The sequence below is a fragment of the Carassius gibelio genome, chromosome B15 (genome assembly GCF_023724105.1).
Source record: "Carassius gibelio isolate Cgi1373 ecotype wild population from Czech Republic chromosome B15, carGib1.2-hapl.c, whole genome shotgun sequence".
In the NCBI taxonomy this organism is placed as follows: domain Eukaryota; kingdom Metazoa; phylum Chordata; class Actinopteri; order Cypriniformes; family Cyprinidae; genus Carassius; species Carassius gibelio.
The window spans coordinates 15700141-15723928 of NC_068410.1; the positions used below are offsets into that span (position 1 = coordinate 15700141).

General features: G+C 35.4%; 1 protein-coding gene across 20 annotated transcripts in view; it reads left to right on the forward strand.

The window, feature by feature from the left end:
• ncam1b (neural cell adhesion molecule 1b) overlaps nucleotides 1-23788 on the forward strand; it is a 108150-nt gene that overhangs the window by 43017 nt on the left and 41345 nt on the right. For 10 of the 20 annotated variants that reach the window (XM_052576009.1, XM_052576011.1, XM_052576024.1 and 7 more), the window contains exons 2-9: nucleotides 14271-14345; nucleotides 15980-16189; nucleotides 16857-17000; nucleotides 17263-17400; nucleotides 18921-19038; nucleotides 19825-19985; nucleotides 20794-20936; nucleotides 21101-21124. In XM_052576009.1, the coding sequence (XP_052431969.1) occupies nucleotides 14271-14345; nucleotides 15980-16189; nucleotides 16857-17000; nucleotides 17263-17400; nucleotides 18921-19038; nucleotides 19825-19985; nucleotides 20794-20936; nucleotides 21101-21124 (1013 nt within the window). The remainder of the gene's footprint in view (nucleotides 1-14270; nucleotides 14346-15979; nucleotides 16190-16856; nucleotides 17001-17262; nucleotides 17401-18920; nucleotides 19039-19824; nucleotides 19986-20793; nucleotides 20937-21100; nucleotides 21125-23788) is intronic. The other 10 variants (XM_052576014.1, XM_052576020.1, XM_052576015.1 and 7 more) reach the window with 1 other exon arrangement.

Genomic DNA, 23788 nt, shown 5'->3' on the forward strand with positions numbered 1-23788 from the left:
ATAATTAATTGCATTTGGTTATCCCTAATAGAGGTCAACCATATATTTCGCTCGGCCGATATATCGGGCCGATATTTGTCATTTTTTAATATATCGGCATCGACCGATATCCGTGTTTAGTAGCGCCGATTTAAAGTCAGGCACGTCGGCGGGCAGCCCCGTGTTATTGGCGCGGTGGAAAGTGCTGCTGCAGCCACTGCATGTGAAGCACCCCGAGCCAAAACTTTTGGAAGATTCAACAACAGACCTGCGAGATAAAGGTAGTCAGAGAATTTCACTCTGTAAATGGAGTGGAGAAGTTGTCAGCTCTTACAAACACTGCAGCGTGATTGAGGGCTCCGTTACTCCGCCCCGCTCACAGACAGCACCGCGCTCTGAGAGACAGCTGTCCTGGAGCTGCCCAGAATGGTGAATCACATGTGTTCGGAAGCATGGTTTGATGCAGACAATAACCAGTTTTCCATCCAACTCATTTGTATTTAGGGATGTCAATATTTGATAATTTCCATGATCGATCGTCGTTTAAATTAAAATAAAAGCGTCTGCAGTGGTATTATTATTATGTGCAAAAGCCATAAAAAAAAAAGCTTTCTCACCTGAATTAAAGGGGTTTTAGTATCAATAAAATGCTAGTAGCAGGACTGTAAAATGAATAAATGTGATTATGATCGTTTGATAAAATGAAGAGAGCGCGCCATACGTTTGAGATCATTTTACTTTGCTGAATGTTTTCTGTCAAGGAGACCGCTGAATGCGCCTCTTTAAATGGTTTCGTGGTGCTCGTTGTTGTATTTTGAAACGCAACTGCAATGTTTTCAAATGACACTATAGTAGTGGTGCAACAGATCATCATTGATCCGTGATCCGTTCCGATCAATATCTTCAGTTCGGCATACGCGTGACCCGCGGATTGATTTATGAAAAAAAAAAAAAAAAAGTTGCGCATGTTCAGTCCACACTCAGTGATAATGCCGAGCGGAGGAGCTTGAACGCCCCGCACATTTTGGCTTCCCTGTCAGATATAATGATGAAGGAAAGAGGTTAGAGTGAAAAGATTGTGCCAGATCTTTATGAACAGGAGAAGAAAAAGGTTGTGGATGAACTATCCCGAGCATCCTCTGTTGCGCTGACGACAGACGGGTGGACGTCCAGGGGGACGGAGAGCTCTGTGACGATAACTGCTCACTTCATCACAGCAGACTGGGAGATGAGAAGTCCTTATTATTATGTTAAAAAGAAGATATTATGCCATGTGCACTAAGTCCAGACGAGGACGAGCGAGCGCGGGTTTGACTAGATTTATTTGGAGGTTATTGCTCACGTCTCGTTCTGCACATATCCAAATGTTTCCATATTCGCAATGTGTGTGTCTGTGTCATTTATAACAAACACAAATGTTGCTGGTTGCTAGTGTCTTTGCATCACTACTGTTATTTATTTTTTATATATTTATTTTTTTATATTTTTCAGTTTAATTTATTTTTATTTCTAAAATTGTATTTATTTAAATGTATATTTAAGTTTACATTTATGTTCCAACAAACTTGAAAAATTCTACTTGATAAATGTAAATGCTCTAAAACTTTTATGTAAATGATTGACACACACACATATATATGTATTACCTGTTTTATATATTTAATACTTGGTCAGTTTATTAATTTGTTTGGTTAACTTTGGATACATTTTTTTTTATTTTAATACAGTGCAGTGCACTAAATTAAGATGAATGAAGAGATGGTTCAAGTCAGTGCTCAATAAATTATGATAGGTTTAGAAAAAATGTGTTGTGCATCCACTTATAATTAGTGTGACATTTTAGCATGCAAATCAAGGGGAAAACTCCAAGATATCGGCCCTAAAAATCGGCAGCACATATCGGCCATCGGCTGACCCTGACCTCTAAACATCGGCATCGGCTATAGAAAAAGCCATATCGGTAGATCTCTAATCCCTAAATTGCAGTTCTATAGAAATTATATATCTATTGAATCTATATCTATAGATGCACCAAATAATTCATGATGAGTTGAGTTATATTAAATAATAGACAAATGTATTAAACTTATTGAGAAATCATGCAAATTAAAAGTTTGATAGTTATAGCTTTATGAAAGCCAGTTACTGCGAATTAAGCATTTATAAAGATGAAACAGTTATTTTGTGTATAGTGAAAATGATATGTTGCGATTGTGTGTATGGTACTGACACAACTGAAAATATGCTGAAATGTTTGTTAAAAGTGCTCTTTTGATGATGTGTTTTGATATTAGTACTAAGTGTTTTGAAAATTTACCAATTACTTGTGAAAATTGTGCCAAAGCAAATAAAAAAACTGCAATGACAGAATTTTCATTTTTGGGTGAACCATCAGTTTAACATGTTAGAGCTGAGCGATAAAGAAATACGGATAAATGAGAAAGTAAAGAGTGTGACATAGTTGATATTTAAAAGAGTTATTAAAAGCACAATAAGCCGCGAAAGAGAACTGAATCTGGTAACCACATACTGACAAGCAGCTTTCTGTGTATGCGATCCGAGAAAGAGTGGACACACATGTCTTTTTGGCTAGGTTTAAAGGGAAAGAGCACTTTTAGATAAACAAGGCAAAATGATGGCACTCATGGAGGAAGAAAAACAAAGTTCTTTACGAACGCCAGGATTGTTTGTAATAATAAAAAAAAGGAAAAGCAGTAGAGCTGACTATTTCTGTCAATGGTAAGTTTGATAACGTAAGAAATAGGGCTGTGCGATTAATCGAAATCGAATCGAAATCGCAATTTGAGACATTGTGATTTTCTAATCGCAAAAGCCTGCGATGTGGACGTGAAATTACTCTGTCAAAATTAAGACTAAAGAAAAACGTTATGTAACGTAAGCTCTGAAATGACAGACAACTAACAAAAAAGGTATTTTGCAAGAGCTGCATCACAATTCATCATCTCTTATTGCGTGTTCGCTATTGCCAATTCAGAAGAGCGCACAAACAGCCTGTCTGAATGCTTTGTCATACTCGCTCCTCTCTTCCCCACGCGGCGCGAATACTGTGTCACGGACAAGCCATGCACACTTGTCGAACTCACGCACCCTTTTTCATAACGCTCGTTATATTCGCGCGGCCCTGCAATGCAAATCTCCACAAGCACATCTGGCAGTATAGTATGGATGAGGCTCGACGCACGTGCGCAACCTTCGTCAGCTCGCTCCTGGCCATGCGTTTAAAATGAATGTAAATTCAGTCTAACTGCTTGCTAATTTAACTTGAATGAAATTAAACATTCAGCACATTTCCACTTGTTCTTAAAAACCCAAATACAGTGTAACATATTTAATAATTGAATAATTGACTAAAGAAATAGTTCTTTATTTATGAAAATAAAATAAACAAATATTTCCAGCGAAATACAGTAATTAAGTTAATTCTGTAAAAGTAGTTATACCGTTATAATCTTGTCTGCTGAAAAAAAAAAAAATATTTAAAATATATAGAACCCCTCCCAATTCACAATTGAATGGATTTCAGAGTTCTAATGAGAATTGTATTGGTTTTAATGTAAACTATAATGGTGTCTTTTTGACAGATTCTAATGGTGGGATATAACCTGGCAGATGGCAATAAATAGAACAACAGTAATTCCTATTGGAATAATGCTAAAAGCAAAAAGGAATTTTTCAGCAGGGTAATGATACTGTGCTGCACATTATTGACAATATTAAGCTGATGCTTGACTTTGCAAATGAATTTAAAATCGCTTATCAAATCGCAATTGCAATATCTGTCAAAAAAATCACAATTAGATATTTTCACCATATCGCACAGCCCTAGTAAGAAAACTAGTTGAAAACTAAATGTTTTGCCACTTGCTTGAGCAAATTAATATATAAATGTAGAAGTAAATGCAAAATAAAAGGCAATGCTGAAAAGGCATTTTCAGTGACAATGTTTGTATTTGAAATCAAAATAATGGATAAATGTTGTGTTTGTGCCGTTGTGGTAAATAGCTAAGGATCAGTAGTGGACTCTTCTGTGAAAGCACAGTCTGTGCTGCTTCCTCTCTCACAAGAGACACTTGGAGTATATATTTATAAATGCTAAAAATAAGCCTTTATCAATGATCAGTATTGGCAGATACTGCTTTCTGTGATCGGGGATAAGTGATCAGCCTCAAAGATCCTGATCGGAGCAGCCCTAGTATGTTGTATCTTGCATTAAGTCTTAAAGTGACAGCAGCCTAATAAACCCACTGTTGTGTGTTTAAACGACAAAATAAAAAGTCACTCACTGCTCTTGACCTAATATTTTTTTGTAGCTTTAATAAAAATCAGTGTATATTTCATTCATAAAATGTTGTATTTTATATTTGAGTACTTTATTCAATTTTCTTACCTGGATGCTACTGTTAGACTTGCCTGAAAAATGTAAAGCACTTAATTTGTTTACTTTATTTGTATCTGTTGTATTTATTTGTTATATTGCTTACCAATTGTTTGTTCTGACTGTTTGCTTGTCATCAGTAAGCATGAGAAATATTTACTTATATTAGTTGTAAGGCCTGCTAGTTTTTATTAATTTGCAGAAAAACAACACCGAAACAATTGTGGCAAGATCATGGATCATCTTCCTTCATGAAAAAAAACAACAACAACAAAAACGTGTTATGATATTACTTATCGCCCATCTCGTATAAAAATGACATAAAAATTAATTCATTGAAACAAAATATGATGTTTCAGATTTATAAAAAGACGTTCTAGAGTAGGCAGTGGCTATTTGAAGTGGGCAACATTTTTGTCTGCTTTGTAATAGTGCTGAAGTTTGTACTAAGTGCTGAACAGTCTGTACTTCAGATGCACTTTTATTATATAATGCCAAGATGTGGGTAGAGCTAAATTTAGCAATATGTAAAATAAAATAATACTCTCACTAGATTTCAACAAGACATTATTATTTCATAAAATACAAATTAGTTATTGTTTTATTTTATACATTATTTGATTGTATTATTATATTTTATTAATTTATTGTTCAGAATAAATTTCAATCTGAGCCAAAATATTGTCTAAAAGGGAGAGTAGTCTTTGGCTAAATGTATGTTATTCTCCTCAGCTCATGGTGAGCTTTTCCAGTGGTGGTCTATTGCATCCTATTCACATGGATTTTACGAGCAGGGAGAGATTGGGGTAGGTTGAGGAGGGGGGTTGGTTTCCATAGCAACGGGTAGCAGGGACGATCACTGTGGTTGTGGCATGATCAGCAAGCAAATGCAAACCTGACTTAGCAACCGCTCGCAGCCTGTTTGTTCACCCCAGATTGTCCCCCATATGCGAGCAACTGACCATATTACATAACGTCACTCACTGGATTTATCGCATGCTGTTTTTGCACAGCCAGTGTGTGAAGTTTGTGTATTATTTGAACTCATTAAAAAAGACTCAAGCTTGCAATACCCGTAGCTCAGCAGATTGAAGATGGCTTCCTCGTTTGTGAAAGGGTTACTCCCGCCCCAGGGCTGCGGATAAGTAGCTCATCATATTCTCCACACAGTGGCATCTCTCTGGGTGCATTGCCGACTGTAAATACACAGCGGTAATCTGCTTAAGCTGGCCCATGAGTCTGTGCAGCGTGACAGGTGTCTTACATGTACAGTAGCTCCGACAAAAATAGCAGCAACAGCAGGTCGACAATTGAAACCATTATAGCGGTAAAAATTGTAGAGCTTGTTGTACAGAATTAGCTTGTCGCGCCAATGCTTCAAACCAAGTGATGATGTGACTGAAATCAGCTTAATTATGTGGCGAGCCTCATCCACACAGTGTAAGGAAAACTCTGTGCTGCTTGATGTTTTACCCAGCAAGAGTCGCAAATTGACAGACCGCCCAGTTTTATGCGAGGAGTTTGTTCACAATGCTATGATTTGTTTGCAGAAGGATTTTCAGCAAATCTCTTATGATGTTAACATGAAATGGCATTAGTAAGCCATTTGATTTAATATGACACTTGTCGAGTGAATCATGATTTAGAATGAGAAAAAAATGTGCAGGGATTTATTGTATCCTTAAGGAATTTATTGGATCATGAAAAGGAAACTTCGCCAACATCTGTTGATTAAACGTAAGTGGCCTTGGTGAGGTCAGCCATAAAGATAAAAGAAGATGAAGTTATTACATTTTTATTCATTCTTTTTTATTCATTTTTTAAACACTGATATTAACCTGAAATAACACCTTCTTGATTACAGTCGACACTAGTCATTGTTGGGCTGAATCTATGTTCAACCTTTTTTATTACTGATAAATGGCTTTTTAATTCTTGGCACTTGTTTTATTATGTTGGAAATTATTTATTTATAAAGTAATTATTTTATGAGAACATGTTCGAATAAAATGTTGAAAGATTAATGGCAGAAACTATGGTTATTGCGTTTTAGTAAGTTAACTAAAGTATTAATAGATCAGAAAACAATTGATTAAATTTATGAAGAAAAATATTCATAACATTGAGTAATTGAGGGATAAATTATAAAATAAAAAAAACAATAGATTAATCAATAGAAAAGTTATCAGTAACACTTTAGTATAGGGACCAATTCTCACTATTAAATACTGTAGATGCTTATTAGCATCCACATTACTAGTATATTAGCTGTTTATTAATATGTATAAAGCACAAATTAATGCCTTTTTCTGCATGACCATACTTTAGATTCCTTAGTCGAAACCATAACATTTGAGGCAAAAGTCGTAGTTAATACTGAGAATTGGTCCCTAAACTAAAGTGTAACCGAGTTATCTTTAGTTGCAGCCATATAGTTAATATGCATTTAATATATGAATGAAATCTGTTTAAGTAATAGTTGTTTTAAACATGGTTATTCATCTTTTTATTCAGAATTCAGAATTTCTGCTGGATTTATTGTCTTGTCTTTATTAATTGTTGCTATTTTATTATATTAAAAACAGAAAAGTCTGCATAAACAGGAAAGTATTTTTTTATGATTGTTATTTTTATAAATAATAAAAGTTTCTTTCTTTAAAGAACTTTAAAGTTCATGTAGTGGTACTTGTTTTATTAAAGTGACAAGATAAAACGGAAGCAATTATTTTTACATGCTATTTTTCTCCAGCACTATGAAATAGCTTTATTTCTGTTTTCAAAAGGCAGTCCCTCACAGGAGGCTCATCATATTTAGAGCTCCTCGGCGCTAGAGAGTCTGAAAACCCCTGGATTAAACAACTGACCAATGGTCTGTTGAACCAAACTGATTGGTTTCGTTCTCCAACAGCCCTGTTTCTTTCACAGTCGAGTTCATTGAGAACAAATACCATTCTTTAACCTTTTCAGATGACTTTTAAGTTGTTTTTGGCTTTTCTAGAAATGAGTCAACCCAGGTGAAAGGAACAGCGGGGTGTAAACAACAGCATGGTACCCATGGGGCTCCGAATCTGGCTGCGTCTTAAAATGCCACTATGTAAAACAATGCCCCTACAGCTTTGAAAATAATTCAACACTATGCAGAGTTCGAGGCAGCGATGTGCGCGGAAATGTCATAGTCTCTTGCTCACATTACATATGTTACACAGCCCGCGGCTCTGCTCCAGTGGATCACTGGACACCCTGGCATTCAGCTCATTAACATACTCTGCACACACACGGGATGTCATGTTGCCAAGCAACAGCGCCACATCACATAGAGAATGTTGTGAGCTGTTTTTTAAGATTCGCACTCGTGGAAAAAGGTACAACACCTACTGAGACCCGAGGAGCATCTAGTTCAGAGCAAATGTTACCTCTTATTGGCTCAGTTTGAATTATCCTTGTTTACTTGGGCACAAAAGGCTGAAACTGAGTGTGGAAGTGCAAATAAAAGCGGATGAATTCACTGCACCAAATAAAAAGCCTCATAATTGAGTCCTCTCTCTCCCCATTATCACTTTTATCATGGCCTTTTTGTGCAGTCTCTGATTAAAAGGTTTCTGAATGCATTTTAGAGCTCTTTCTGCCTGCTATTTTTTTTTTTTTTTTTTTGGTGTGCATTTATCACCGAAGCATGGAGACACTATGGTGAAATCAGAACTCCGATCTCAGACAACTTGTTAAAATGATTAACGCATTAGGATTTGAACAATGTCAATTTGTGTTCGGCAGAAATCAGACGTGAGCTCGGAGATGTCTTTCTCTCACGCAGTGCTGGAGCTTCAGAATTGGACAATTAATCAGGCTACAAAAAGAAGAGTTTTTTTTTTAAACATGTCATTTTCAATTAATGTCTGAGGCAAAGATTGTAAATCTTCCCCCACTTTGTCTTGACTAAAAATAAACCCCATCGTCCCTCAAGTGAAGTCACTGATTATGTTCTAATCAGCCGTGTTTCCAAAGGCAAGAAAGTGAGACTGTTGCGTAATGTTATGCAGTCTCAGCTAAATTAGAAGATATTTAGTTTCATGTGGAGCAGAAGTTTAAATTTTGTACGATCGCACAAAATAAGGATTTTAAAATGTTGTTTTATCCAAACTTTAACTTTGGGCTGATTTGTTTAAATTCTTATTTTATTAAAAACAGATTTGTTATTTTTAAGAAAGTGTATAATGTGTTGTGAGAAGTATATAGTATACACTTAAAATTAAAGTATATGTTATGAAAGTATATACTATGTTATGAAAGTATATACAGAAAGATTCATTCCCTCATTTTAAGTGAATCATGCACAAAAAATAATCATTTGTTCCACTGCCATTCTTATAAACCTGTTGCTGCTATTGTGTTATGTTATGGACAGAGACACTTTAATAGTTTTTTGTTTGTTTGTTTGTTTTTGTTATTTATTTGGGAATTAATTATAGAGACATTCTCAAAAATCTTAATGAGAGGCATCTGCAGTACATTGGTTTATAAGAATGCGGACAGGAAGTAGAACAAATTATTATTTTGTGCATACGATTTACTTAAAACGAGGGCACATATTACTATTCTTTGTGCACGATTTACTAAAAAGAATGAACAAATTAGTAAATCTTTCACATGATTTAATAAACCTAGGGAATGCATTCGTAGATCATGTGGATGTTTTAGTAAATCGTGTGCATGATTGCGTGTTACTGTGTGTGCACTTGGATGGGTTTAAAGCAGAACACAAATTCCAAGTATGGGCCACTATACTTTACCTCACGTCACGTCACTTCACTTTCAGTTTTACTTCAAATTGACTTTAAAACGAGGGGACAAATTGTTATATCGATGATATAATTTACTTGAATCAAACCGACAAATTAGTAAATCTTGTGCATGGTTTAATAAACAGGAAACTAATTACTGCACACGTTTTAGTAAACCAAAGGAATTAATTAAATTGTTCACGTTTTATCGTACTAAGGAAAAAAAAAAAAAAGGCTATTCTATTCTAAATTGTGCATCCATTTAGTAAACCAAGGGAACAAATTAGTAAATTGTACACGTGTTAGTAAACTGAGGGAATGTATTAGAAAATCGTGCACACATGATAGTAAACGGAGGAGGCATATTAGTAAATCTTGCACATGTGTTAGTAAACTAAGGAAACGTATTAGTAAATCGTGGACACGTGTTAGTGAACATAGGGAACAAATTAGTAAATCATGCACAAATGTTAGTAAATTGAAGGAATGAATTAGTAAATCATGGACACGTGTTAGTAAACTGAGGAAACATATTAGTAGGGATGCACCAGTTAACCGGAAATAAATCATTAAAAAAAAGTTTTTGCTTGAAATACGCGATCGGCAATCAGCCGGTTTTTGGTCTTTTTTTAGTCTGATTTTTCCTGAAGTGCACCCACGTGCACATACTACATTGTTATAATTTGCTATGTCATTTGTGTGGAAGTATTTCAGAATCTGTGCGTAGGACACGGGGAGCCATTCGGCATTGGAAGAGCAGAGCTTCATGTCTGAGGCACAGATTGCAGGAAATGAACAGTCTGGTGTACTGACGCACAAATAAGAGCCTTTCCTGTGCGCACTGAAGCTGCGCGAGCGTACTGTACCTGTCCAAGCCCTGCACAAGCAGAGACAGTGAAGGGATGTACAGCTCAACTTCTCGCGTGTTGGATGAGAAACGAAACGGACTAAACTGTTACAAAACAGAACTGCTTTATACAGTAGAACTTGCATACACGTTTGAAAAGCCAGAAGTAAATGTCAGTTCTGTATAGGATGATAGTTCTTAATTTACCTTAAAATTTAATCGACTTAATTGGATTTAAAAATCACCTGCTGTAGCACACTGAAAATAGCACACTTCATTCAAGTGAAATTTTTTTAGAGTAATGATTCAAATCTATATTTTTTTAACTTGAGACAATAGTTAGTTATTTTTCATTGGCTCAAGTAAAAGTATATAGATGTGAATCATTACCCCTTTTTAATTGGATGAATGAAACGCTTTGCATCTTTTTTTAATCGCACCAACATTATTTGATTTTAACATTTTGGAATAATGTATTTATACACTATAGCATACTTTTATTTCGTCTCACTGGTAAAGACCTTTTGTGAATTTAAAACCAAATTTAAAAACTAAAATACTGAATGCTGATTAAGAAACATCTTAATGAATGTATGTTGATTGTGTTTGGATTCAGAATCGGTACTGGATTCAGCCAGTTTGCTTATAAAAAAATTGATATCGGAACCGGCCATGAAAAATCATGATCGTGCATTCCTACATATTAGTAAATTAGGCCATGACTTCCCCTTAACGTAAACTATTGTTTTTTTAAATAAAGTGATTTCTGTGAAGACAACACTTAAGTTTTAGTTTGTTCATTTAGTGTCAAATGATCCTTTAAAAAATCATTTTAATATGCTGATTTGGTGCTCAAGAAACATTTCTAATTGTCAGTGTTGAAAATAGCTTTTTAATGTTTTTGTGGATACATGTTTTTTTCAGGATTTCTTGATGAATAAAATGTTCAAAATAGCATTTAGCCTACTTTTGATTAGTTGAATCCATCCTTGCTGAATACAAGTGAATGTTTGAATGCTTGCTGAATGATTAATAAACTAAATTTCTAGCTAAAAAAAAATTAGCCTTTGTAACACTAAATAGTCCTATTTTTTATATTGACTAAGGTAACCAAGTAATTGTAATGACGTAATGATTCCAACAAGTTCTTTCAGCATGGATTTATCATCTCTGAACAGTCACAGCACTCCAGAATTTCATTTAATCTTATGTTCTTCTGTTTTCCCACACAGTGCTAGTAAACAGTTAGTTTCATATGTGGTCCCCGTGACCCAGACTTTTCTCATGGTGTTTTTCATGAAGAAACTCTCCCTTGAGGGATGATAACCTACCCATGATACCACCGTCAGACTGCAGGCAGTTCATTTGAAATCGACATCTAGTGTTAACCCAGCTGGTTGCACATGCAGTTCAGCTGTGTTGGAGAAAATATCACAAATTCAGGTATTCCCAGTCTCCAGCAGAGATGCTGATTTAGAAATGCCTGCAGATCTCTTTATCTCTTACTTTTAAGATTCAGTGCGACAGTTCTGCAGGGCCATTTCCTGTCAACAATGTTCAAATGTTCTACATTTGCGTCATTTTGGATGTGATAAACAGATGAGGTGAGATGTTATGTGTCTGGTTGGGTGGGTCTGTGAGGAAAAAAAGCACATCCAGCTTCAGTCACTATCACACACACACAACTCCGTTATCGCAAAAGCACTTACTCACGACTCAGAGAAAAATAGTGCATGAAACACCATCCACACTTCCATTGATTTCTCAGATAAAGATATCTGTCACTTACTCACACTCATGTCGTTCCAAACATCTAAGTTTCTTTCTTCTGTGCAACACAGAAGGTATTTTTCTAAAGTGCACTGGTAGCTTTTTACAATGAATGGGCATTGATTTCAACCTTAGCACCATAAAAGTCTCATAAAACTAGCATAAACTTGCTAACTGAAATCTTACTATAGATTGGTGTGATGAAAAGATTAAAATGTCAGTTGATATTCATATAATTGATAATATTTCAATTTCCAGTAAGCTGTTAACCAGATTCAGTCAGTGAGTTGAACTGAAGATCGATTCATGGAGTAGACAATTTGGTAAAAAGATTTGAATGATGATAAATGTAAATCTATTTCTCATATTAAGAAGACTTGGAATTGGATGCACAAGTTGTAGAGACCAATTTTTGGGTTTTTTATGTACTTAAAATTCATTCACATTTGTGTTCTACAGAAGAAAAAAAAGTTGTATGTAATGACACAACGGTGAGTATATGAAGACAGCATTTTAATTCTGAGTGCACTTTTACTTGAAACACAAAACAGCCTTGAGAAATGAGGTGGAGGTGTGCTGTGAAAATTCTTTTGCTTTGACTGAGGCTGTTTTCAAACTTGGTTCAATTGATCTGTAATCCAATTTCAGCAGAGGTCAGCAGCAATGAGGAATGCATTATAATACTATAACAGGCACATTATATGCCATCAATAGCTGCTCACTTCCACAAAGTAGAATGGATTGCTTTCATACCAGTTATGAACTACTCCGTTCCACAGATGCAGACTTTCAAGCGGTTCTTAAAGAGCAGTTGAGCTTGAAAACTGTCATAGAATGAAAAAATCACTTCTGTGTCAGTGTTTTTTTTTCTTTCTGAATTTCATTTAAGCCCCCTATGTAAACTCCTCCTTTATATGTAAAACGAAATGTAAATCTTTGTGCTCACATGGGCAGCTGCTTATAGCAGTTGTAATATATTTCTGATTTGTTATCAGGATCTGCCAGTTTCTATTTGGGATCCCTCATAAAGATATACAGAGTTGTAGGTGCTACACAGCCAAGAACAGCTTCTTTTATCCTCAAGATCTCATTCCAACTGGCCATTTTCTGATCAGACTTGAGTTGACATGTAAATGTGGGCATTTTTAAATTTGTTAATGTATTCATCTGACTTAAATAGTTGCAGACGTTCTGTGCAGCTTTATTATAAGAAGATATATTTTTCCACTGGGGATGAAGTTTTCAGTTCTAAAGGTTTTCAGAGTTCAATTATGAAGCATGTTCCCAGAAGATCTGCTTCAAGCATAACTTGATTCCACCTCATATTTTCTTTCAGTAAAATACTCCTGGTCAAAGTGTAGAAGCCAAATCTGTCTTTACCTTGAACAAAAGCGTTTACTGTAGGCAGCATTGTTCTTGTAATTCTTAAAAGCAGATTCAAGCTGGGAATTCCGAGATTAGAGGTCTGTGGCCATTGCACACATGGCTCCAGTGTCACCATGCATCTCCCAGCATGCCTTGCTAATAAGAGGCTAATTCATTTAAAGTCCTGTCCTCAGCAGAAGTCTAGCCTTTTTATGTCACTCCCAAAGTTGACTGATTTAAAGTTATTCTTTTGTCTATACAAAAAGATTATAAATGTGTGAAGACACATGAAATAAATGGCCCTTCAACTAAGAACAACAAACATCTGGTTGTATTGATTGAATATGCTGATTTAATTGAGGTTTACCCTCATCCGGCTTTGTCCATTTATTAAATTACCCAGAAGACTAAAGGCCACCATCTGTGAGAGGATCAATTTTGTCTTCAGTCTGCTTTCTTTGTCTTTACTCATTTTCCCAACATCCCCTGTGCTCCAACATATGAATGAGAAATGAGCCACAGTCAAGTTAACGCCCAAGCTCCGAGTTGTTTCCTCAATTGAAACATATTGATCTGTTTTACTATTTCCATTCCTAGAGTTTCCGTGAGCAAAATACTTTAGATAGAAGTATTGTTTTTAAAACCAAACGGCCTTTCTGGCTTATCTTAGAATGAGTAAAGAGGAGAGTTTCTCAGAAATGAATCTCAGCATAATGGGATGCATTTGTGACATAGTGCTGAATGGCTGATGTCGCCGTCAGATGCGGTGGCAATAAATGAATCTGCGAAACTCTTAAGGGGGTGAAATGGCCGAGTTGACAATGAGCTTGTTAAGTTCACTCTCTGTTGTCGCCTCTCGTTTAGTCGGATCAAAATGACGCGACGTTGTTTATCTGAAGAGCTTGTGTCAGAGGGGTTTCCATAGTTACTCGTGCAGCTGTAAAAGAGGAGAGATGTGCCGCTTGTGTGGAATTAATGGAAAGTGCTCTCAGAGGCAGCTGAATTATGCATGTGGAGAAACAACTCCCAACTGAGGAACTTTTCGAACTGTGTGATTTTTGGACTAACTTTAGCTCTATTATAGCAGGTATGTTTGATGTGTTCTTTTAATCTTAATACTTTTCTCTCTCTACAGTTTCTCTGCAGGTCGATATTACACCTGCGCAGGGCGAGATCAGTGTTGGAGAGTCTCGATTCTTTTTGTGTGAAGGTAAGTTTTCGTATTGACCAGATACCTTCTGGTCCTCATTACAGTGCTTTTCTGCAGGTAACCGCAGCTTACTGCAGGGATTTATTTTGTAGAGAATTTCAAGCTTATTTATTTCATTTATTCTTGGATTTTGTAAGCAAGGAGTGGGATTCCTTTCTAGTTAGTTCCCAGTGTGGGCGAGGCTTTTTGGTGTGATGCCATAGAAATGGAAACAGAGTGCCAGCTGACCAGGTTGCATCTGGTTCCGACATGGTTTTGTGTTGATAATATATCTGGCATTTAAAATCAATTGACATTGATGTCATTGGGTTCTTTGCCTACCAAATTGTAATGCGTCTGTTTATCCGTCTGTATTGCATATTACTGTCAATCTTTTTCTCCTGCTGTCATTTAACCACAAACATTAACACTGCTCATTTTCTGCTTTATGAGCAATTGTTTCCTTCAGGAAAGGAAATCTAGTTTAGAGCAGAATTTGATCAAAAAACAGTAAAACAGTAAAACTCTTGTTTGAGAGAGACAGAGAGTACAAATACAAACTGTTTTGAAAGTATGCGTCTTGGCCTCAGCTGCCTTTATTTTGTTCACTGGGTTTTTTTTAAGCCAATTTTATTTGTAAAACTGCTTTGGAACAACGTTTATTGTGAGAATTGAAATCGAAATAATGTTCTTTTAAAAGATATATGCATCTAACTGATAGTGGGTTGGAAAAACCAACTTAGTACTAAATAAATAGTTTCAAGTTTTTATTCGTTTTGGCTATGACAATAAAAAAACAATTATTTAATTTTGCAAATATATTGTTTTTACCTCACATTTACTACTTTTCTCACATAGTAGAAATAGGGACTTTATTGCAATATGTATTTGTCTTTTATATTTTATAAAAGGTGATCATCATATTTGGAAGAAAAACCCTTTGGTCGATTATTGTCTGTATTTAAAAATGTGTGTCCCCTTCTTTATGAATCTTTTCAATGTTACCTTCTAAAAATCTGGTAAACAGTTTTAGTGACCTGATTGCTGGTCCTAAAAGGTCAGGTTTTTCATGTTTTGTAACTTAAAAAAGCAGTAATCTTCTAGATGATTAATTTGCTGAAATGGTACACTAGTGTGAATTCAACTTTAATGTCGCTGATGGTGTTCTATGTCAGCAAATATCAACGAGAACTCTGTAAATGAGTCCCATGTGAATAAGGCTTACAAGAGGAATACGTTAAACCTTTTGTGTGCCTATATCTCTCTTTGAAAAACGTTTTTCTTGGTTCCACTCTCCTGGGATTCATTTGAAGACCCAAAGGCGTGGAACAGCGGCTCTGATAATTGGTCTGAACACTCGAGTCTTCACCAGTGCTGTGTCCTACGGTCCACTGATTTGGGTAATAGACTGGTAACCAGAGAATCGGTTGAAGTTTTAGGTTGTACCTTTTGACAGCTGTTGTGTCAGCGACACCTAATCCCAACTAATTCAAGTTTACAATTCAATCACGTCAGACCTGATTCGCTTTTGATTGATTCATCTCTGCTTTGTGGATGTTTACACAAGCTTAATTTGAACGGAATGATTTATTTGATGACAAATGTAATGAATAATACATAAGATCAGCTGATATGTTCATTTGGTTTGGTTCCAGTTATCGGTGGGGCCAAGGAAATCGACTGGTTCGCTCCAACTGGTGAGAAAATAGAGCCTGGCAGACCGGATACCAGCGTGATTCGCAACGACGAGACGTCTGCCACTCTAACCATCTATAACGCAAAGGTTGACCATGCCGGCACATACAAATGTGTTGCCAGCAGTGGTGATCGGGAGGCTGAAGCCACCGTCAATCTGAAGATATACCGTAAGATATGACTTGTTTTATTCATCTGTGTTGGCAGAATATATATAGTAGAACTGCAATATTAAAATTGTGATGTCAAATTTAAATTAAAGTTTTCTATGTATCATTTGGCAAAAACTTACGAAGTTTGGCACACTAGTTGGAAAGGGTCTAAACATTCCTTGTGCCAAATGTGAGGTCTCCATCTCAATCTCTCTAGCACCAATCAACAATTTAAATCTCCACTTATGCTTCTGCTCATTGTGTTTTCCAGAATATGAATTGCACTTGACGATAAGTTGCATTGGGTCAAAATTAAATTTGTTGTGAAAGGGAAAAAAAGAAAAATTGCATCAGTTGTGTAAATCTACTGTAGTCAGTTGTGTAAATCTACTGAAATGCATGTAGAAAATGCACTATACAAATAAACCTGAGCTCCCATACCAAACCAAATGTGTTTTGCGTGATTGACATTAAATGCACTGTATATTTTATGACACATTAAAATACAAGTCACAACATATTTCAGATATGTTAGCAAAAATGCTAATTATATTTCCAATAGGTGTTTCTGAGGAGACTTTATTTTAGATAATGACTGGGTTCCTTGCTGTAGACTACAACAATACAAAATGAAGCCTTGCATGATAAATTGAAGTCATTGCTGGACTGCTGCTTTTCCCCCCAGAAAAAATTACCTTCACAAATGTCCCATCACCTCAAGAGTTCACTGAAGGGGACAATGCCGTTATAGTGTGTGACGTCATAAGTTCACCTCCCCCCACCGTCCTCTGGAAATACAAAGGTGCAAAGATTCAATTTGAAAAAGATGGTAAGTCAAAAGTTTGACACTTTACATGTAAAAAAAATATGTGTTACATAAAAAGTGAGATTTACTTTGCTTAACCCTCATTATTTGCGTTCATTAATAAATTGATGAGATCATTGGTAAAGCCTAATCGTGCTTTCTCAGAAATGTGGCACTTTTAATTCCTGTGATAACAGATGAAAAAAACTGTTAAAATGAATACATTTGCATGCGATTTTAATACGCAATTTCGCACACATCTGTTCATCTTTGTTCTGTTCCTCAGTCCGTTTCAGGATTTTGAATAACAACCATCTCCAAATCCGAGGGATCAGGAAGACTGACGAAGGTGTCTATACTTGCGAGGGCCGCATTAAAGCCCGCGGAGAGGTTGACTTCCGCAGCATTAAAGTGGTTGTTAATGGTGAGTCTTACTCTCCTTACCATACCTGTAGTGCTCTGGATTTGGGCATTTCAAAAGATCCCAGCAGAATCCAATCCCACTTTGACTCCAGAGCCATTACATTGGCTGAGACAACTGGTCTCAAATGACATATGAAACAAATGCTATATTGTTTTCATTCATTAGCTTTGTATTCTCATGAACATTAGTACATGTCTTTTTAAATAGCATATTAATCACATTAAATTGGATTAACAATGCTTAATCGGTCAAAATATATTTTAAAAAAAATGTATTTGTCTTTAAGTTTGCAAGCTAGCAGCTTAGCCTACTAGCTTAGCATAGCGCTAACTGGTTAAAAAAAGCTCTCCGGATTTACCTAGAACAGGATATCACAATATTGAGCTGTGTATTTGATCAGCAGCTGTGTGTTGGTGTTGAGGTCGAGTATAAATCTCAGTGTTTTGTGTTGAGGATCAGACGTTTTTTGAAGTAGCTTTTGTCAAGCTGCTCCACAGACATTTTTTTTCTCTCATCTCCTTTTGATATCTTTATTATTTGCCATGTCGTTTTCCTTCCTGCGGTAAACCCGGTAATGTAATTTTACCTCTTATGTCTGACTTTCTGTTTATTTGTTTTCTCGTTTGAGTATAATTTGACTCCTTAGCGGGTTATCTTTATGTTGTTGTTTAGTCTGCTTGAGCGACCATGGTGCAACAAAATACAGCACTTAATTTGTGAGGTCCTTCTTATCAGGAGAGGAGGAGCAAATATTTACACACAAATTGGTTATATAATTTATTGGCAGCCGATTTGATTTCATTTTCAGCATGTATCAGATTTGCTGCAGTGCCATATTCTCTTTGTGAATGTGATCAAAGTGAACCTTTGAACAGTGTTACTGTCTTTTTCATCAGAAGCCACGTTTATGAAAGAGTTTGAAGATGTATTTTGAATAACTTTATATTATACACGTTATCAAAAGTGTGCACATTGAGGCTTGAGGCAACACTACTACAATGGAGTCAAAAGTATTTGGTAGCTGTACATTACTTACTTTTACTTACTTACTTTTCCCCCTTATTATGTATATATTTGTATTAGTATTCCAGGAGGTTCACATCCTGGTATTTTCAATTTCTGTAAAGTGCTAATTTCTTGTTTTGCAATGATTGTTCCCTGAAGGCAGCAAGTGTATTGTTGATTTCTGATTAAATGTTAGATCATTTTTTATTAAAATTGATTTGGCTATGCATGTGTGCAATATTATATATATATATATATATATATATATATATATATATATATATATATATATATATATATATATACAAAAGTAGATATTTTGTAGAAAAACATAATTTTTTTCCATAATGGTACAATGTTGCCTTTAGGCAAAAGCTGTTTCAATAATATATTAATTATATTTAAGTGTTCTATTTTAAGTAGAATAAACAGTGGTATGTGGCTAAGAGGGTTAAGATATAGAAGTTTTATTCGGCTCCACATATATCAAACCTGTAATTTTCTTTTCTGCTCAGTCCTGCCCACTATACGAATCCGTCAAGCGGAAACGAACGCCACCGCTGACATGGGCTTCTCAACCCTGCTGGCCTGTGATGCTGACGGATTTCCAGAGCCGATGGTGACCTGGGCACGGTAAGCCCTTTTCCCCCCACCAAAAAAAAAAAAACAGGAGAAAAACACCCTTCTGAAACACTGGTTTTGCTGCACATCCTCTTGTGTATCTTAAATTAGGAATTCAAAGCCAGATGAAAAGGCCTCTGAATAAATGAAGAACTTTTGTGGATGACATGGCATAGAAAAACACACCATTAGTACTTTTAAAGTGTGAGTCTCTCCTCAGCCATCACTCTGTTCTCAGCGGGGGTGAGTACTCTCTCTGCTCGTGGAGGAGAGTGTGTGAGACATGAATCCCTCGGGATGATACAACACTCCTCAAGGATCTTTTGTTCAGTCGTGGAGGGGGGATGGGTGAAAGAGGAGTTTATTTGTCTCAAAATAACTGAGGTCCTCTTCTCTGACAAAGGTTGTGGTATATTTATTACCTGTTTGACCTTAAATGAAGAGATCACCACTGTGGTCAAGAATCCAATGAATTCAAGAGTGTCTGCACAAAGACCCTAATAGAGGGGCAAATAGAAGAAGTGGTTGGCTAACAGTGTTTCTGATTTTCTTTTTAATGTTTTTTTTTTTTTTTTTCCCAGTGATCTCAGTTGGTGAATATTGTATATTTTATTTTATATTTTTCGTCTTTAGAAATTTATATAATCACTTTTCATGATAAGTTCATCGCGCCAACTATATTTTTTTCCACAGAATTTTGCATGTCTAACAGAACAAGCTCTTCGAAGAGAAAATGTTCAGATTAGTCTTCGCCATTGCTGTATTGTTTAAATATGTTAGCACTTTCTTTCCTCTCAGGAACAACGTTCCACTGGAGAGCGGCGATAAATACAGCTTCAATGAAGACGGCTCGGAGATGACAATACTAGATGTGAAAAAGCTGGACGAGGGAGATTACACATGCGTTGCTAAGAACAAAGCTGGGGAGAGCGAACAAGAACTTAGCCTTAAAGTCTTTGGTAAGAATTCATGTTTAATGCCTTTTCTTTGCTCTGTGAAATGGGTTTCACTTGGGAAAAATCTTGGAATTTATATAAAATCCTAAATACTTTACTTTTTAAGTGAAATAAAACAAAAAAAGAAGATATTTATCGATATTGAAATTGAATGCCGATGGATGCCGGCAAGCTCTGAAAATCGAGACGAGAAAGCACCATAAAAGTATTTCACCATATTTCAAGTAAATAATCAACATAGATTAGTGATGCCAAATGATTAATCGCATTCAAAATAAAAGTTTCTGTTCACATAATATAAGTGTGTGTACTGTGTACAAGTATTTTGTTTATATGAATACAAACACATGTATGTATATTCATTTAAAAAAATGTTTGTATTAAATATATATATATAATATAATATAATATTAAATATAAGAATATAAATATATACATTTAAATACTTGTAAATATTTTCTAAATGTACACTGTATGTGTCTGTATTTATATATACATTATAAATATACATAGTACACATATATAATGTAAACAAAAACTTTTATTTTGGATGCTATTGGTCGTTTGATAGCGCTAAAATGTACTAAAATTAGCTTTCCTTAAATCTCATTAGACTTCCGTAGGTCCAAAAATTGGCAAAATCATTTGTAAAAGGCATCAACTTGTCTTTACAGAGCATATTTAACATATCATCCTGCAAAATGTCTACTTTTGTGTTTCACAAAATGGGTTAAGAATGCCATTAGATTGAGTAAACAGTGACAGAATGTCATTTTGGAGTGATCTAACTTTATAATATCTGTCCTCTCAGTGCAACCCAAAATCACATACCTAGAAAGCCGGACTACCACAGAAATGGACGAACATGTCACGTTAACGTGCGAGGCCACTGGAGACCCCACGCCCACCATCACGTGGAGCTTCGGCACCAGAGTCTTCAACGAGGGAGAGCAGGTAACACCAAATGCACAGGCACAGGAGAGAAGTGGGAGCAGGAGCTAGAAGAGTAGCATGTTGAACATGGTCTTACAGACAGACAGGCAGCAGCTAGTTCAATGATGGAGTCGTGGTGCACCTGCCTCTGGCTGTTTCATGCATACGATTCTTTTTGTCTGCAGGAGCACCAAAAGAGGATTTATCAGGTATGAGATCAGAAGGCCAGGTATAGTAATGGGCCACTTAGATCTGTTTCTATATTCCCGTTTATTCCTGAAAAAATGGCTCTGATGTTGTCTGCATACTCGAAACGTTTGCTAATCGACCGTCTAGTGTTTTCGATTTCCTGAAGTTCTTGATTCTATCTGCAGTTGTTGATATGTGAAAAAGACTTGCATGGCGGTGAAATTGCAATACTATTGCAACAGTTCCTGACAGGAAAAGTGATGATGGATGAACTCTAAAAATTGCTTTACATTTGCTCTGTTCCACAACCTAGTGAGCTGCCTAGAGAGGTTGCTTTGTGAGGCACCATAGGCACTAAGGCTGCTCCAAACGCTGGCTAAATGAATTATGCTGCCACATTACATACCTTTTTTAACCTGATTCTAAGGCAGAACCACATTTACTCCTTGCAGTGAAGGAAAAACAAGAATGTACTGCAATGAGCTCAGTGGAAAATAAATCTAAGGTGGTGGATTAAAGAGAATGTGATATAGATATAGATATATATCACATATATGTAAATAAATTGAAATAGTTACTTATGAGCAAAGTTATGTAGGTATTCATATACCATTGTGTACACACTATGACCTATACTTTCATTAATATTTTGAATTTGAAGCTTTTATTTTTATTTTTTATTTTTTTATGTTTCTTTCTTTCTTTGAAAGTGTGTGTATTTATCTTTTTGTTTATAGATTTGATGCATTATTCAACATTTCAACTTTAAAAAAAAAAAAAACTTTTTCTCTAATATTTTTATTTGATCTTATTTCAACTTTATTTCATTTGACACACTTACATACAAGGTTTTAATATTAAATGAAAAGATTCCAGTATCTCTTAAACATATATTATTATTAAATACATTAGATTATTTTAAGCAAACTTTTAAAACCTAAAATAGGTTTTTAAATTGCTCTTACGTTTTCAACTTGTTACTCATTATTCAATGAAGCAGGCATGGCGTTAAAACACAAGCCAACCAACCAATATCAATTAACAATTTTTTTATTTTTTTTTTCCGATTAAGGATAATAACCCTGTTTATGTGTTTCAAATGATTAAGCAGCCCACAAGGTTTTAAAACAGAGCTTTTGTCATCTATTCCTGAGGTATATATATATATAAAAAAAAGGATTTCTAGTTTGATGCCTCAAAAATAAGCTCAATTCCGCTTGTGTCGAGTCACTGTCATCACAGGGTTCCTGAAGGAGCATGTTTTATATAAGCTCTTTGTTGGAACGCTTTGTCATCTCCTGTGTGTCGTCTTGTCCAGTCTTGCTCATCTCATGTGGGTGTTGGGTTGTGATGATTGCCAACATCTCTTCACTGGTCTGTGTTGATCACCATGTATTTCTTCATGGTTGCAAAAATAATTAGCAGGTTACTTTGGCTGTTTAACATTTTATTTGTCATCATCAGATATGACCAGCTGTCTCTGTTGATTTGTCTTTCTGGCTTAATGAAATCAAATAAAATTTTACTTAATACACATTCCTTGGCATGATTTATCAGTGCCTGTTATTCTAGAGGGGAAAAATATTCAAAATCTACTTGCTCTGCATGAAATTGTTAGTTCATAGTTATTTTGTCAATCAGAAAAATATAAATCGAATAAACAAATGTTATCAGGTTTGTACAAGCACACAGTGATTAAACTACAATATATACCACAACAAATATTATTTCCATCTGGAAAATATGAGTATAATCAAATCAAAGCTATCATGGTTTGAGTGTGTTAATATTCAAACAGTAATGTACTACATGTCGAAATAAATTATATTTAATTAGTTTTTGTGTTGCATAATATATCCAGTATTTTTCAGAAATGTATGAATGTCCATTACAGAATTTAAAATAAAACTTTTTTTTTTTTTTTCTTTTTATAAATTTTGAAAAATAAATATCGTAAATATCGGGAAAAAGTAGAAATTGGGATATATAAACTCAGAAAACTGAGGGAAAAAAAGTCCACCGAAATCTGCTCTGTACAATAATAATTACTATTTTTGCAATATTGTTTAGGTTTAGGTATAGATGTTAATAAAACACAATCTAATTGGTAGAAAATGTAATTTTATTGTTAGTTACTGGCCCTATCTGTTGGACAAGATGGTGGATTTGGCATTATGATTGGTCAATCACCTGTCAATCAAGCTGTTTGCGAATATAAACTCCGAATTATGACCTTTTTCTCACAATGCTGATTTTACTTCTTGCAATTCTGTTCTTTGTTTCTGCTGCAAAATAAAATAGTAAAATGTGCCTTTTTATCTCATAGTTATGACATTTTCCTCTCACAGTTGCTAGTTTTTATCTCACAGTTGCAAGTCACTGTTAGCCTTTTTTTTTTTACCTTACATGTGGCAGAAAACAAGTTTTCACTGAAATGCCTTTACTGAAATGTCACATTACTGAAAAACAATGCAAAAGCCATTTCATGCTGACTGTATGCAGTTTGGTAAAGACAAACAACAGTTAGTGTTTCTAATAGTCACTTGTGAAAAGCAAATTGCCTTAACGCTGCTAATTATTTTTGAATGTGTCACTCTGCTATTCCAACACTGCTATACAGAACATTACATGCTTGGAATTGGATTTTTTAATTTCTTGATTGCACAACCTCTTTTTTTCTTTTT